At 41.8% G+C, this 17,556-nt stretch overlaps 1 protein-coding gene across 2 annotated transcripts; it reads right to left on the minus strand.

Moving 5' to 3' along the window:
* Positions 1-786: 786 nt before the first annotated feature.
* On the minus strand, positions 787-12,537 carry RAB7B (RAB7B, member RAS oncogene family). 2 transcript variants are annotated; one of them, XM_044672737.1, is made up of 5 exons: positions 12,469-12,537; positions 9,735-9,861; positions 7,813-8,028; positions 3,944-4,069; positions 787-867 (listed from the first exon to the last, which is right to left on the minus strand). In XM_044672737.1, exons 1-5 carry the CDS (start codon positions 12,519-12,521, stop codon positions 787-789), a joined length of 603 nt encoding a protein of 200 aa, XP_044528672.1. In that variant the 5' UTR covers positions 12,522-12,537. The 2 variants fall into 2 exon arrangements, with proteins under 2 accessions (XP_044528672.1, XP_044528673.1); XM_044672738.1 differs by lacking the exon at positions 3,944-4,069.
* Positions 12,538-17,556: the final 5,019 nt, after the last annotated feature.

A 17,556-nucleotide genomic window follows, 5' to 3' on the forward strand; every position in this document is an offset into this window, starting at 1 on the left:
TACCATTCTTGGCAACATCTAGATTCCTCCATGGAGGACTGAGGCCAAAAGGTATTATACATCTTGTTTAGGGTCACACAGGATCTGAATCTCTATCTTCCAGTGGCCTAACCACTATCCCATGCTACGACACAGTTCTCAATAGAAGAAGGAAAAATTTGGGATGGGAAAAAGCACTGGAATGTCTTAGAGACTTGGTTTCTAGTTTAAGCCACCTGTGATCATAGGCAAGTCAAATTCTTTCCTTATCTCCATTAGCTTATCAGTACAATAGAGGAGGATGAGAGAGTGTGGAATGGGCAAGAGTCAGAAGACCTAGATTTAAATACTACTTATGACATTTACTACCTTTGTGACATCAACTAAGTCATGTAACCTCTTTAAATCCTCGGTTTCCTCATTTGTAAAATGAGGGAATTGCATGAGAAGGCTGCTGAATCCTATTTGAGATATAGAACTGTGACACTGGAAGCCTCTTCCAGCTTGAGAACTTTTTGATTCTAGAAATCTTCCATCCCTCTGTTGTCTTCTAGTAGAGAAAATGTTTATGGGTCCACTAGCATCCTCTCTTTTTCTCCTGCTCTCAGACAGCAGTCAGGCATTCTTTGTCCTTTTAGCTCTTCAAGATTTTCTCCTCCTTTTGTCACCTGGTCCCAGCAGATTGGGACAGAGAAATATATAGAGTAGCAGGACAGGGGAATTGAAGTCTTCTACCCAGTCCCAGCCCTGAATAATTAGCAGCCTCTTTCCTAAGGTGGCCTCTGTCTCTGAGATGGGACTCTCTAATCAGCAGCATTTATTCCTTGGCTCTCCCAATGGTGAAAGCTTGATAGAATCAGTCAAATAATTCTCGAAAATCCCTCGATGCTGTGAGAGAAAAGAAATCATTTTTCAGATGGGCACAGGCCACTTTATGTCCTTTGTCCTCTTCTTTCAAATGTTCAATGGAAGTTGGGATTTTTCCTCCCATTGTACTGATAGGGAAACTGAGACCCAGAGCAACTTATTCTGGCTCACTCAGGAGCTGAACCAGAAACTTAGGCTGCTTGAGTGGACTAACCTAGATTTGCCATTCTACCTACAGGGGCCTCAGAAATTGTACCACTACTATATGCAGAGAGGTAGTCTTACATTTTTTGCTAGATAGTACCAACTGGAGGGCCAAAGAGCCCCAGACTACCTGCTTTGGGATGGGACAGAGAAAGAAGAGAAAAATAAGATCTCTTACCTCTCCCCTCTCATAAGCTCTGTCTTCTCCTTTCTACTTATCCCAAGTCCTCCCTATTTTCCTAACCATCACTTCTCCTATTCTGTAACAAAATGGAGAAGAAACTAGACATTGGATGTAATGTTCTCTTTCAAATTGCTTTTTTAAAAAAAAAAAAAAACACAACAACTCTTTATTTTTTGTCTTAGTAACAACTCTCAGACAGAATGGCAAGGGGTAGGCAAATAGGCTCAGAGTCTAAGAAGTGTCTGAGGCCAGATTTGACCTTAGGTCCTCCTGACTTCAGGCCTGGTGCTCTATCCACTGTGCAATCTAGTTGCCCTTCTTTTAAAATAGTCTAAAATAATTATTGAGAAGAGTTTGGATATAATAAATTCTGTACCTATACTTGCTATTACCAAAAAGGGTGTATTTCCTTTTTTTGTTTAATACTCTTTACTGTCTTTCTCTGATTATAAAAATAAAGGAGAAATTGGCTAGTGTCAGGGCCTTCACGACAAAGTGTTATTTCACTCTCCATCTGACAGATCTCTAAATATTATTATAACAGCCAAGGGCCAATTAGAATTGTAGAGCCGAACAATTTGAGACAAAGCCGGTAGAGTTTCAGTCTTCTATGAAGGAGGTTCTTGAGTTTAGAGACCAGTTTAAAAGGATCACCCCAAAATGGGGCAGGTAGGTGACTTAATAGATAGACCACCAGTCCTAGAGTTGGGAGGATGTGTTTCAATCTGGCCTCAGGAACTTCCTAACTGTGAGACCTTGGGAAAGTCACTTAATTCCAATTACCTGACCCTTACTACTCTTCTGCCTCAAAATCTATACTTAGTATCAATTCTAAGATATAATGTAAATATTAAATTAAAAAAAAAACACAACGAATTGCTCAAAATCCTTGGCACAGTTCTCTGAAAACAAACAGGAAGCTATCTTGGGCAGAAACCAAAGCTATCCAAGATCTACATAGGCCGGAGACTCTGAACCATTTTTCATCCTTGTATCCCCCTGGCATAGTGCCTTGCACATAAGTGTGCTTAGTAAATGTTTACTGAATTGGCTTAAGATGCTTCATAAAAAACTGACTGGCCAGCTAGGATTTATATAGCACTTTAAAATTTGTAGTCAGCCAATGAACATTTAATAAGTGTCAACTATGTGCCAAACAGTGTGCTAAATGCTGGAGATACAAAGAAAGACAGTTGCTCATCTCAAGGAGCTCACTGTCTCCTGGGGGAGACCATATGCAAACAACTACGCACAAAGAAGCTATATACAGTATAGATTGGAGAAAATCAACAGAGAGAAGGCTCTAGAATTAAGAGGGATTAGATGGGGCAGTTGGGTAGCACAGTGGATAGAGTACCAGACCTGATGTTGGGAGGACCTGGGGTTCAAATCTGTACCCAGATACTTCCTAGCCATGTGACCCTGGGCAAGTCACTTAACCCTGACTACCTAGCCCTTACCTCTCCTCTGTCTTACAACTGATAATAAGGCAGAAAATCAGGGTTTAAAAAAAAAAACAGGGATAGGGAAAGACTTTCTGAAGCAGGTGAGATTTTAGTTGAGACTTAAAAGGAAGCCATGAGAAGGCAATGAGGAAGGAGAACATTCTAGCTATGAAGGACAGCCAGTGCAAATGATCAGAGTCTGGATGGAGTGTTTTGTTCAAGTAAGGAGACTGGTGTCCCTGGATTCCATAGAAGATGAATAAGGCATAAGGAGACTAGAAAGATAGGAGGAATTTGCAAAATGCTTTACAAATACTGTCTCAGCAGAACCAGTAGTACATTATATACACCAACAGCAATACTGTATGATGAACAACCGTGAGTGACTTAACTATTCTCAGCAATACAGTGATCCAAGACAAGCCCAAAGGACTCAGGATGAAAAGTGCCATCCGCCTCCAGGGAAAGAATTGATGGAGTCTGAATGGGAACTGAAACATACTATATTTCACTTTCTTTCATTTTTTTTGTTTTGATTATTTTTGTTTTTCTCTTCCACAAAATGACTAATATGAAAAAATATTTCACATGATTGTAAGTGTAAAATCTATATTAGATTACTTACTATTTCAGTGAGGAAGTTGTGGGGAAAATTTGGAACTCAAACTTTAAAAAAATGTTAAAAATTGTTTTTACATGTGATTGGAGAAAAAGAAAATATAAAAAAAAATAGTCTCATATTATCCTTACAGCACTCTTGGGAGATTAGTGTTAATTATTACCTTCATTTTACAGATGGGGAAATTGAGGCAGATGGAATTCTAAGTGACTTGCTCATATAAAAGCCAGATTAAGCTGCAGTCTTGCTGACTCCAGGCCCAATGAGGAAACTGAGGCCAAGAAGATTGTGCCATTTAAAAAAAAACCCTTATCTTCTGCCTTAGAATCAGTTCCAAGGCAGAAGAGTAATAAGGGCTAGGCAACTGGAGTTAAGTGACTTGCCCAAGGGTTATACAACTAGGAAGTATCTGAGTCTAGATTTGAACCCAGCACCTCCCATCTCAGGCTGGCACTTTATCCATTAGCCATGTCACTGCCCTTTAGGGAGTTATTTATGTCTTGACCAAAGTGGCAGGCAGTAAGGAGTATCTGAGGGAAGATCTGAACGCAGGTCCTCTAACTCAAAAGCTAGTGCTATTCCCAAGAGGCCCAGTGGGAAGTGACTCAGGCTAGACACTAACCACTGACCACCCTGGCTACTTACTCGAATCAGTGCCTGTCTGGCCAGTAATTCAAATGCTTGTTCCACGTTGATGTTGTTCTTTGCACTGACTTCAAAGTAAGGTATGTCCTTCTCTTTGCACCAGTCTAGGGCTTTCTCCTGGGACACCTGCATAAGGGAAAAGGGATGGACATTCAGAAACATTGAGCTGGGATAACAACTGACTATTTGATAAAAACTGCTGGGAAGATTGCACAAACAGTATGGAAGAAATAACATTAAAATCACACCTTACATGAAGATAAGCTCCAAATAGACATGTGACAATGATATAGAAGTTCCTATTATAAACAAATTAGAGAAATGTAGAGAAAAATGACCTCTTCTATCTATGAAAAGAAGATAAGTTCATGACCAAATAAGGGATATAGAGGATGTCAGAAGATAAAATAGATCATTTTAATTAAATAAAATTTAAAAGTTTTTGCATAAATAAATCCACAAATCTAAGATTAAAAGGAAAGTAATTAACTGGGAAAAAATCTTTACAGCAAGTTTCTTTGATGAAAATTTCATTTCTAAGAAATATAAGGAACTTATTCAAATCTATAAGAACAAGGGCCTTTCCCTAATTGGGGAAATGTCTAATAAGGATATGAAGAAAGTCTCAAGGGGAGAAACCCAAGCTATCTACAATCATATGAAACTGCTACTAATTGCTCTTTTTTTTAACCCCTTACTTTCTGTCTCAGAATCAATATTGTATATTGGTTCTAACATGGAAAAGTGGTAAGGGTGAGGCAATGGGGGTTAAGTCACTTGCCCAGGGTCACACAGCTAGGAAGTATCTGAGGTCAGATTTGAAATCAGGATCTCCCATTTCTAGGCCTAGCTCTCCATCTATTGAGGCACCTAGCTGCCTTCAACAATTAAAAAAAATTCAGGAAAAGAACAACCAAAACAAAAAAAAAATCCAAAGCTAAATACAGTGTTTTACAACTTTATATCCCCACTCTTATAAAAGAGCAGCAACTGGGGTATTTTTATAGATCTTCCTGGAACCAGGTTTGATCTTTACAATTTTGTAATCTCATTTTTGATTGTTTTTTTGCTTGTGGTTTTTTTTTTCCATTTACACTGCTGAAGTCACTGTGTGTATTTTTGTCTCTGCACACTTTGATTTGCATCAGTTCATATGTCTTCCCACATTTCTTATATTTATCATGCTTATAATTTCTTACAGCACAATAAATATTCCATTATTATCCCATAACACAATTTGTTCAATCATTCCCCAATCAATGGACTTCAACTTTTTTTTCAGTTCTTTGATACCACAGAAAGTGTTGCTATTGATATTGTGCCACATAAAAAGATTTTCTTCTTGTCAGTGACCTCTATGATTCTATAAATGTATAAACTTTAAGTCTGCTACATTAGAAGAAGTTGAGCAAACTATGTAGGTATCCTGAAGGCACGTGTCTGATTTTCTTGGGAAAAATTCCATCTCGATGGTAGTAGTAGTTTTGTGTGTATGTATGTGTATGTGTGTATGTATGTGTGTGTGTGTGTGTGTGTGTGTGTGTGTGAGAATCTCTGTTCATTTCTCTACTCATTTCACATTGCTTTGATAGTGTTTTGTGTGTGTGTGTGTGTGTGTGTGTGTGTGTGTGTGTGTGTGTGTATGTGTTGGTATCCCAATCTGCCTTTTTCTTGTGCTTCTTCCCTCAAATTCTCAGGATAGACTCTAGTTTCCCATACCTAGGAGCCCTGTCATGGAGAGGGGTGAGGGAGGATATCTCTGTAGCCACACCTGGGATAACAAAAAGGGATCTGTATTTGGAGTTAGGAGAAGTGAGCTCCAATTTTAGTTCTGGCAATTGTTGTGTGGCCAAAGACAAATCATTTAACTTTTCTGAGTCTTAGCTCCTTGGAGAAGGGGACATTTGCACTGGCTCCCTCACAGAATTGTTATGGGGAGAACTGTCTGTAAACATGAAAGCTCTTGTTACTTCTGCTCAGAATTCCAACAACCCAACCCTTCCCATGCTATCTGGGCCTATGTCAGGGAGTCCCAAGCCTTTTCCTATGGGAAAAAGAAGTAGCAGGGGCCTGAGAACCTGGGAAGTTGCCTAGATCTCTGTGGGGCAGCCTTTCTATCCCTTACAATGGCTCTCCTTCAGATTCATGCTTGCTGGAGAGAAATGGGTAGGCACGGAGCTGGACTCTGGCCACATTTTTGTTTATGCCCTGTGATAACTGGGAAAACTGAATTGATGCCTTATTACTTGGCAAGATGGCCTCCTGGACCCAGGTATAGAGGATTACCATCCACCCTTCTCCCCCTCCCTGATTATGTCCACTGCTTTATTTTCCACAGATTTCTGGGGAGCAAGTCTTGTCAGTCATCAAAGGTACCATCACAATTCCCTTTCTCTCCTTACTTCAGGACTGTGGAGAGGCTACAGGGTCCAGATCCCTTTCTCTTGGGCTCTTTGCCCATCCTCACAATGTCTCTTTTGTCCATCTGAGCCCAAGATGGACAACTTGTTGACACAAGTCCAGTGGGTGAGGATTTGTGGGCAGATAGTCAGGTCTCTGCCCCATTCTTCAGGACCCACAGGGAGCTGAAATACATAGTTCTCCCACCTTCTATTTTTCCTCCCTCACTCCTACTTCCCACATTTCTCAGCTCCACACTCATCTTCATATCAGTTCTCTCTCTGCCTCTGTTTCTGCCTCTCTGCCTATTTTCCTGTCTCTCTGACTCTGTCTCTCTGTTTCTGTCTTTTTCTCTCCTTGTCTTTTGTCAGCCTTTCTGTCCCTCTCTCTTTCTCTTCATCTTCTGTTGGCCTGTCACTCTCTTTGACTCTTTCTGTCTCCTGTTGACCTCTGCCTCTTTCCCTATCTGTTTCCTGGTGGCCTCTGTCTGTCTGTTACTGTCTCTAACTCTTCCCCTGTTTCCTGTCAACCCTTCTGTCTCTACCTGTCTGTCTGTTACTGCCTCTATCTTTCTCTCTTCCTGTTCCTCTTGGACCCCCTTTGTCTTTGTATCTTTGTCTCCGTGTCTCTCTTCCTATTTCCTCTGTTTCTGTCTATCTGTCTCTCCTTGGCTCTTGTCTTCGTCTCTGTCTTTGTCTCTCCCTGTCTCTTGTCTGTCTGCCTGTCTATCTTTGTCTGTCTGTCTCTCCCTGTCTCCTGTCTGCTTCTCTTTGTCTGGGAGCTGGTGAACTCCTCTTGCACTGTGACTCAAGAAGCTGCTCACGTCCATTTCCTGGTGCTCATCCTGTCCCTGGGGGCTGGGCCCCCAGCCCTAGGGAGTGAGAGGGCAGTGATATTCTGCAGTTTCTTCTCTTCTGGCTTGCTTGGACTATTCATGGTCCCTCTTACACATCCTGTGCTTTTCCACCTTGGTCCACCCTGTTCTCTGTTGAGTTCCTGCCCGTCCTTTAAACCCAAATTAAGTATCACTTCCTACATGAAGCCTCTCCACCCACCCCCCAAGTGGGTTAGTATAATTCTCCTCTCAGGTCTCACAAGACATTTTGCTTAATTCATTTATGCATTATGTACCCAAAATATACATAATGCATATAATATGTAATGCAGTTCTACTTTATTTTATGCCTACTCAACTGTCATTTTCATTCAGGTAGGGACCATATCTTGTCTAAACAATGCACCTCCCTAGTACTCAATACAGTGTTTGCACCACCTAATAAATAAATTAAATTGTTGAATTAGATGACTAGGGGTTTTTGCTGGGGGACCAGTGCTTGCTTTCTAATAATGGAATGGGCTGGCTCTCCTGGACCCTCACCCTCCATGTCTTGGAAAGTGTGTCCAAAAAGGCTTGGGGCTGAGATGCTAGCCTTTGCCAAACATCCAACCCAACCCAGCCTATCCCTTACCTCCCGGGCATCCAGGTCAATCTTGTTCCCCAGCACCACGATGGGGAAGACTTGCTCTGTTTGCAGTGTCTTCTGGAGAATGTCCCCTCTCCAGGTGTCCAGGGCGTGGAAGGAGTCTCGGTCAGTGACATCAAAAGCCAAGATGCATCCATCTGAGCCCTTGTAGAAGGTGGATACCATGGACCGGAACCGCTCTTGACCTCCTGTGTCCCATATCTGGAGGGGAACCCCCTCCCCCCACCAAGAACTTGAAACAGCTTGGAAAAAGTTCATATGTCAGCTTTCATCAAAATGTTCCTTTCCCTGGTCTTTAAATGGCAATCTCCTGGAGGACAGGGACTGTCTTTTGCCCTTTAGTATCAGTAGTGGGCAGCTAGGTGGAATAGTGGATAAGGTGCTGGACCTGGTGTGAGGAAGATTTATCTTCCCAAGTTCAAATCCAAATCTGGCCTCACACTCTTATTAGCTGTGTGACCCTGGGCAAATCATTTAACCTTGTTTATCTCAATTTCCTCATCCATAAAATGAGCTGGAGAAGGAAATGGCCAAACATTCCAGTATCTCTGCCAAGAAGACCCCAAATGGGGTCAGGAAAGGTCAGACACAAGTGAAAAATGCCAGAACAATAAAGTATCCTTCGTGCTTAGTCCAGTACCTGGCACAAGTGTTTAATAAATAGTGACTGACTGATAGCCTGTTTGGTCAAGGAACCAACCTTTTGGTCTGGTCTTAAGTGGTCCTTTTTACCATTCTGATTTTTTTAACATTCCTTAAAAACAAACAAACAAACAAACAAAAAAACAATCCTTACTTTCTGTCTTGAGTCTAGTATTGACTCCAAAGCAATGGGGGTTAAGTGACTTGACCAGGGTCACACAGCTGGGAAATGTCTGAGGACAAATTTGAACCTAGGACTTCCCGTCTCTAGGCCTGGCTTTCAATCCACTAAGCTACCCAGCTGCCCCCTTTTTTGAACATTCTGATATCTTGGCATTGTACATTTAACTTTTTGAAAGCACTTTCATATTAATTATGTCATTTTATCCTCACAGAATGCTTGTCAGGTAGGTAGGGCAAGAATTATAATCCCATTTGACAGATGAGAAAAATGGGGTGCACCAAGGTCAAATAACTTGCCTAGTGTTTGCAGTTAGTTTCCAGTTCAAATCCCAGACATGTTTATAAAGTACCTAGGAACATAGGATCATGGGATTGTAAAGTTAGAACTGTAAGGGACCTCAGTGGCCCTCTAGTCTAACCCTCTCATGAGGAACTAAGGTCCTTCCACTGTGTTTAAAGCTGGCTAGTAGGACTACAAAGACACAAACTAACCCTCAAGGACTTCCAGAATTAGTGGCAGAATTAATGGCCAAGCTAGGCCTAGAACCCAAACTTACTGATTTGTAAACAGTGCTTTTCCCACTAGACCTCAGTGCTACTTTTTTTTTAATTTAAAATTTATTTATTTAGAATATTTTTCCATGGTTACATGATTCACATTCTTGCCCTCCCCTCTTCCCTCCTTCCTCCCGGAGCTGACAAGCAATTCCACTGGGTTATACATCTACTGTTAATTTTTAAAAAATTTTCTTTTTATTAAAAAAAAAACCCAACACAAAACAAACCTCTTATCTTCTGTCTTTGAATCCATACCAAGTACCAGTTCTAAGGTGAAAGAACCATAAGGACTAGGCAGTTGGGATTAAGTGACTTGCCCAGGGCCACATAGCTAGGAAGTATTTGAGGCCAGATTTGAACCCAAGTCTCTTATTCTGGCTCTCTATCCACGGAGCCATCTAGCTGCACCTCCCTTTGCTACTCTCCGATATTGCTGGAGGATATAGCTGGATTTGAGTCAGCCCGAGGGATTTGGGAGAATTTGTGTTTGTATGAACATAATAGGGAAGGGCAACCCTACTCACCTGTAACTTCAAGGTTGTGTTGTCTACCATGATGATTTTGGAGAGGATGCTGGCCCCCAGCGTGGTCTGATAATCCTCATAGAAAGTCTTGTGTACATATTGATTCAGGAGGGAGGTCTTTCCCACTCTGAGAAGACAACAAAGACACACACACATGGGCCTCAAAATCCTTTCGTGATTCTCAGGGCTCTGTTTTTCTCTGTGGAGGCCAGCCCCCAGAGTTCTCGGTCCTGCCCATCATCTCTGAGGGATAAGTCACTCAGGCCTCGATATACTTTTTCAGAGCTCGAAGTCTTTCTGAAACCACTTCCAGGAGAGGGACTTGACAAGGTAGTGGGTGGAAGAGAGTTCCTTAAGGTATTTAGTAAGGAGAATGTTTCAGACCCTGTTAAGTTTGGGTTTGTGGAAGAATGAGGGAGGCAGCTGCCTTAGCTCATTCCCATCATCATCTTCTTCATCACTCATTAAAGTAGTAGGATCTTATGCAAAGTCACTTCAACTCTCTGTGAGTGAGTTTTCTCATCTGTCAAGTGGGGATAATAATACCTGCCTCACCTACTACGCAGTTAGTGTAAGAATCAAACAATTTAATAGACATGGTCATAGGCCGCAGGATTTAGGACTGGCTGGAAATGACTTAAGAAATCATCTAATCCAGACAAGGAAAGTGATGTAGAGAAGGGAATGACTTAAGTTGGGATTTGAACCCAGGTTTTCTGATTTCAAAATTCCATGTTTTGAAAAATTAAAGTATTCTGCAGATGTAAGGTTAGTATTATCAAAACCCTTATGATTAACAACTGTTGATGAAAGGCAGCATGGGAGTAGTGGACGTTATTTTGTACTTTCAGCCAGGGATTTGTTGTTCTTCAATCATTTCTCAATTGTGTCCGACCCTTCAAGACCCCATTTGGGGTTTTCTTGGCAAGGATGGTGGAGTGGTTGGCCATTTCCTTCAGCTCATTTTACAGATGTGGAAACTGAGTCCAAAAGGGTTAAGTGACTTGTCCAGGGTCACATAGCTGGTAAATGTCTAAGCTTGGATTTGAACTTGGGAAGATGAATCTTCCTGACTCCAGGCCTGGTGTTCTATCCACTGCACCACCTAGCTGCCCTCAGCCAGGAAGACCTGGGTTCAAATCTTGACTCTGGCACTTACCAGTTTTGTAACTATAGGTAAATAACTTAAGCTTCAACCAACTCTTCTTGGGGAGATACTCACAACATCTCTTATAGCCAGTCATCCCCTTCTCTGCACTTAAAGACCCAACAGCCTACTTCAAGCCTTCATCATTAGACTATTACAATAGCCTCCTGATTGGTTTCTCTACTCTAGTCTCAGCCTTAACACAGTGGACAAATTTATATACCTTAAAGCACAGTTATGATTCTGTCACTCTCCTGCTGAGAAAGCTTTTTTGGTTTCTTATTGCCTCTAGGAAAAAATTCAAACTTCTCTGTACAGCCTTGGAAACCCTTTGTAATATGTTACCAGTTTACCTTAACAGTTCTAGTATGTTGTTTTTTTTAACTCTTACCTTCTGTTTTAGAATTGAGATTAAGTATTGGTTCCAAGGCAGAAAAGCAGTAAGGGCTAGATAATGGGGATTAAGTGACTTGGCCAGGGTCACACAGCCAGGAAGTGTCTGAGTCCACATTTGAACCCAGGACCTCCTGTTGCCATACTTGGTGCTCTATCCACTGCCACTGAGCCATCTAGCTGCTGTCGTCGTCTTCTCCTTCTTCTCCTTCTCCTCCTCCTCCTCCTCCTCCTCCTCCTCCTCCTCCTCTTTCTCCTCCTCCTCCTCCTCCTCCTCCTCTTCCTCCTCTTCCTCCTCCTCCTCCTCTTCCTCCTCTTCCTCCTCCTCCTCCTTCTTCTTCCCCTCTTCACCTCTGCCTCATAGAATCCCCGGCTTCCTTCCATGCTCAGCTCAAGGGGATGTTTCCTGACCCTCCCAGCAACAAGTACCCTCTCCTGGCAATTACTTTGTAGCTTTGGGTGTTTTTTGATTTACTTCTTTGTAAATGTTTGTACATGTTGCTCCTCTCAATACAGTATAAGCTTCTTAGGGTCAGAGATGATTTAGTTTCGTCTCTGCATTGTCCGTGCCTGGCCTGGCACATAGTAGGAACTTCATTAAATGCGTATTTTCCACACCAGGTGTACATACACTGAGGACATTATAGATTCTTCATGTATAAATGTAGTCATGGTGATATACTAAGTATTGAGGATACAAATATGAAAAACAATGTAGTCCTTGTCCTTGAGGAGATTTCAATTTAGCGTGTGTATGTGTGTGATAGTAATAACCTTATATTAGTGTAACACTTTTAATTTTTTGGAAGTATTGCACAGCTATCACCACACATGGTCCTTAAAACTACCCTCTAAGGGCAAGGGAGTCGCTATTATTATCTCTACTTGACAGATGAAAATAATGCCGTTAAATGACTAAGATCTCTCTGTTGACTGGAAAAAGAACCAAGGTCAGAGGCCAAATCTCTTGACTCTTAGCTTTGACTCCCTGCTTCCTATTACACATATTAGTGGTATGGTCATGGGAAGACACTTAGTTTGGCAAGACTCCCTCCCTCAGACCCCCAAGCTCAGGGACTCCTGGAAGGGAGAGCTATGTGGAAGATGTCTCATTATCCTCTGGGGAAGGGAACACTCCTTGTTAGATGCAATTCCAGTCATTCTGGGACTGGACACAGGCAGGCTTCCTCTTACCCTAAGGCTCCAATAATGATGAGCTTCAAATCTACCTTCTTCCTTGGGTTCATGGAGGAACCAGGGAATCTGTGGGAAGAGAAAAAGAAACCATACTCAGGCTCCAGAATCTGTTGCAGTCATCTTCACCCAGACTCATTGCCTTCGGATTCTTGTTTCCTTCATTTGAAGTGGCCTTGAGCTTCTTGCTTTTGGCCCAGAACTCAAGTTGGCTTGTTTTCCTCTTAGGGAAAAGAAAGTCTTTGATCCATTATGCCCTCATTTTACGCTTTAAAAAAACAAAAAACAAAAAACAAAAACAAAAACCAACCTTATAGTCTCATCTTAGTCTCAGTTCTGAGACAGAGGGCAAGAGTTAGGCAAGGGTTGGCGTTCATTCATGTCGGACTCTTCATGACCTCAATTGGGGTTTTATTGGCAAAGAAACTGGAGTTGTTGGCCATTTCCTTCTCCAGTTTATAGATATGGAAACAGACAAACAGAGTAACTTGCCAAGAGTCAGATAATTGGGAAGTGTCTGAGACTGAATTTGAACCTAGATCCTTCCAACACTAGGCCTATTACTCTATCCACTGTGCCATCTAACTTCCCCCTTTTACACTTTCTAAGCTGGAAAGACATTCCAGGGTATTGCTTTCTCTCGATCTTTCAGTCCAGCAGATTCTGGGCACACTAAAGTGACTTTGTTACATTAAGGAGGGTAAGACTGGGACCAAACAGTGAAGAACTCCTGACAGCCAGAGCTAGAGCCAACAGATAATAGACTGTGATGAGTTCTGCCTTGGAGGTTTTGGGGATGGTGATATAAGCTACTCAGTGTTTATATGCTCAACGTGGAATCCTCCTTTCTTTGCCAGAGTTATTGCTGCTCTGGAAAATGGAAAGGTTATTTCAAAGTCTGTCATTTGTTTCCATCTCTAAACCCACTCAGTATGCCATCTCCTAGGGTTCTCCCTTCTTTCCTTTTAAGCCAACACAATGGAACTTAGACTTGAGGGATGCCATGATCTATTACTCTTTCCTTCCTTCCTTCCTTCCTTCCTTCCTTCCTTCCTTCCTTCCTTCCTTCCTTCCTTCCTTCCTTCCTTCCTTCCTTCTTTCTTGTCTTTCTTTTTCTTTCATCCCTTACCTTCCATCTTAGATTTAAAATCTGTGTTTCTGTTCCAAGGCAGAAAAGTGGTAAAGGTTAGGCAATGGGGGTCAAGTAGCTTGCCCAGGCCTAGGTCACATTTGAACTCAGGATCTCCTATCTCTAGGCCTGGCTCTCCATCCATTGAGCTACTTAGCTGCCCCCACCATAGTCTATTACTTTCTTCTACTATTACTGCTCAGGGGGAGCAAGTAGATAGAAGCCCTTCAAGATCTTTTTGCTGAAGGGCATTTTGTCTTCTGCTCAAGTGTAATGGCAAAAGTGATATGTATCTGAATGGGGAATCAGCATGGAATAGTGAGTTTAAGTCTAGCCTTTGAAATTCACTGTGTGCTTTTGGAGGTAGTCGCTTCACCTTTGTGAGTCTCAGTTTTCTCATTGGTAAAGTGGGCTGCTAGATGATACTGGACTGGAGTCTGGAAGACTCATCTTCCTGAATTTAAATCTGGCCTTAGATATTTACTAGCTAAGTGACCTAGAAGAAGTCATTAAGCCCTATTTGCCTCAGTTTCCTTATCTGTAAACTGGAGAAAGAAATGGCCAACTGCTGCTCAGCCCTGCCCTAAATCCTGTTATCCTCAACAAAAGGAAGTACCCAACCCATTTCATAGCCTGGGAGAGAAAATGTTTATAGCTTTAAAATCAAATTAATTTGTGGGAGGAGGGACTAACAAGAAGATTATTTCACAAAAGATGCCCTAATTCAGTATTTACTTCCCACAACCTGCTATGGATCAGGCTCTTGTTCTAAAATGGGGATAGAAAAAAAAAAGGCAAAAGATAATTCCTGTCCTCAAGAGGCTCACAATCTAATGATGTTGAAAAGAAAGCTCCCACTACCAAAATCTTGGCACTGGCAAATGGTTGAACATAATAAATAGATATAGTTTGAGCAAGGAAAATAACATTAAAGAAGATGCCATTGTACCCCAAGAGCCATAGGGCCTTTCTATCTGACTAGGAGTTGAAACCTCCATTTTTGTTATCTCTCCTTCCTAGAGCATGAACTCTTTGAAAACAAGGTTGTCTTTTTCTATTTTTGTACCCCAGTACTTAGCACAGGGCTTTGAACATAAGAAATGTTTAATAAATGGTTTGTCACTCACTCATTCATTTGTTATGAATCAGAAGGTTTAAGTGGAAGCCAGAGCTATGATCACATCCCTTAGCTGAGTGGAAAATCCAATAGACCATTGCTGCTTGTCTATACTTAGACCTCTCTCTACTACGTCATGTTGCCTTTTAAATACTGTCATGGGGGCAGTTGGGTGGTGCTGTGGACTGAGAGCGAGGCCTACAGAGAGGAGTTCCTGGGTTCAAATTTGGTCTCAAGACATTTCCTAGCTATGCAAGCCTGGACAAGTCACTTAATCCCCCTTGCCTAACCTTTACTGCTCTTCTGCCTTGGAACCAATACCTAAGAGAGATTCTAAGAGAGAAAATAAGGGTTTTTAAATTAAATTAAATAAAAAATAAAAAAATACCAGGACATATGCTAACAAAGACTTTTACTTCTAGAAAGTAATTTGATCCCCACAATAAATCTATGAGATAACTGGAACTAGCATTATTATTATTTAAAAATCCTTCCTGGGGCAGCTGGGTAGCTCAGTGGATTGAGAGTCTGGCCTAGAGACTAGAGGTCCTAGGTTCAAATCCGGCCTCAGACACTTTCCAGCTGTGTGTCCCTGGGCAAGTCACTTGACCCCCATTGGCCACCCTTACCACTCTTCCACCTATGAGCCAATACACAGAAGTTAAGGGTTTAAAAAAAATAAAAATAAAAATCCTTCTTTTCTTAGTTCTAAGACAGAAGAAAAATAAGGGCTAGGCAATTAGGGTTGAGTGACTTGCCTAAGGTCATACACCTAGGAAATATCTGAAGCCGGATTTGAGCCCAGGTTGCCCCAACCCTAAACCTGTCTCTTTTTCCACTATGTTACCTAGCTTTGACCTAGAACTAGTATTATTTACCCTGTTTTACTAGATGAGGAAACTGAGTCTCGCTTGCCAATAATTAGAGGGAGGATTATCTAAAAAGTAGCTAATATCCTCATTCCTAGTCTGCTGGCTAATGTGTACATCTAGTTTTGAGCCCTAGTACAACCACTTACTGTGTGATGATCACAGTAGCCTTAGAAAGCCTCTGAGCATGGGGACAGCTGGGTAGCTCAGTGGATTGAACTATGGCTTTACAAGTACTAAGACCATCGATGAAGGGAGCTCCTATATAGGAGTTTCCTCAACCTACTGAAACTACAGGTTTGGAAGCTCCCATCCTTCCCCCCTGAAATAACCATAGAAGTTAGGACTGAATATACTTTGTTGTTCAATCATTTTCGGTGGTATTGAATTATGGCCCCATTTTGGGTTTTCTTGGCAAAAGAGTGGTTTGCCATTCTTTCTACAGTTCATTTTACAGATGAGGAACTGAAGCAAACAGGATTAAATGACTTACCCAGGGTCACATAGCTAGAAAGTGTCTAACGTCAGGGATAAGTCAGGGAGGTGAGTCTTCCTAACTAGAGAGCCAGTGCTCTGTCCATTTGGTCATTGCAATGGTATTTTAAAGGTCAATAAAACCAAGTCACTAATTTTATAGATGAAGAAATATTTTTTGTTGGTTTACACATTTGTTTATCTATTGTAGGTTAGTCCTGTTAGAGCCATTGTAGTTTAAAGATATTGGTTTGGTCTTCGTGCAGGCCAACTGCCCAACAGTTGTACTTTCAACCTAGGTCAAGCATCAACCAGAACTGGGTCCTGGGCCATGGGGAGGAATGACAAAGCAGGGGAAAATAACCCAATGCTTGTGGAATGATGGCCCATGAATATCAATGATGACTTGGAAAGGGACTCAGGAATCTCTGTAGTCTGTTTCCTGAGGATACTTGCCCAACAGGCTGCCCTGGCCAGCAGAGCACTGGGCATCACTGAGAGGTGTTGGAAACAAAACTAAATGTTCCCCTGCCTTGTATATAAAACTAACTCCTGACCTCTCTGGCTTCCTTTAAGTCTCAACTAAAATCCCATCTTCTCCAAGAGCCTTCCCCAATTTCTCTTAATTCTAGCGCCTCCCCTCTTTTTAACTGATTAAGTCAATTCGTTATTTCTTATTTATCTTGTACACAGCTCATGTTGTATTTATTTGTTTGTATGTGGTTTTCCCCATTAGACTGTCAGTTCCCTGAAGGCAGGAACCACCTTTTGCCTCTTTTTGTATCCCCAACCCTTAGCACAATGCCTGGCACATAGAAGGCACTTAATAAATGTTGATTGCTTGATACATAGATAATTCTAAACTGCTATAGATAATTCCCATATCCCAGGCAGCCCACATACCAGCATTATGATGTAAGAATTAAAATTTAGTTATTATAGCTATATATTAAAATTATGTGGCCGCCAGGAATCAACAATTCAGGTTGATTCCGTAATTAAATCAGACCCAAGTCAGCATCGGGTTGAAGAGTTTATTTACAATCAGGAAGGTAAATAGGGATAAAGAGAAGAGGGAGGTTAGAAGTCTAAATAAATGAAGCTGTAAGCCGCAAGGCCCAACAGCCGGATAGGCAGAGTTTAGAATTGGCCCAGCTAGGCCAAGGAAGCCAGCCTAACTTACCCACGTGACAATACAGGAGTGTAAGCTGTCTGTGGTCTCAGGAGATGCTTCTTCCTCCAGCTCCAGACGGCAACTGCCCCCACAGGAAGTTCACTCACTTACTTAAAGAGATCGTGTCTTTCATCACTTCCTGTGGTCCACCTCTAATTCAAATGGACAAATGGCAGTTTCTACATTGATTTGGACTACCCAAAGGGCAGTCCCTTATTCTTGATTTGTTACTTATTGTCACGTGTGGGTAACTCGTCTCCCCTCCCCACTAAGGGAGGTGGGAGTGACATCATTAGCACGCCTGGGTTGAGTAGATTTTTTTGAC

Source organism: Gracilinanus agilis, chromosome 4 (assembly GCF_016433145.1).
Source record: "Gracilinanus agilis isolate LMUSP501 chromosome 4, AgileGrace, whole genome shotgun sequence".
Classification (NCBI taxonomy): Eukaryota; Metazoa; Chordata; class Mammalia; order Didelphimorphia; family Didelphidae; genus Gracilinanus; species Gracilinanus agilis.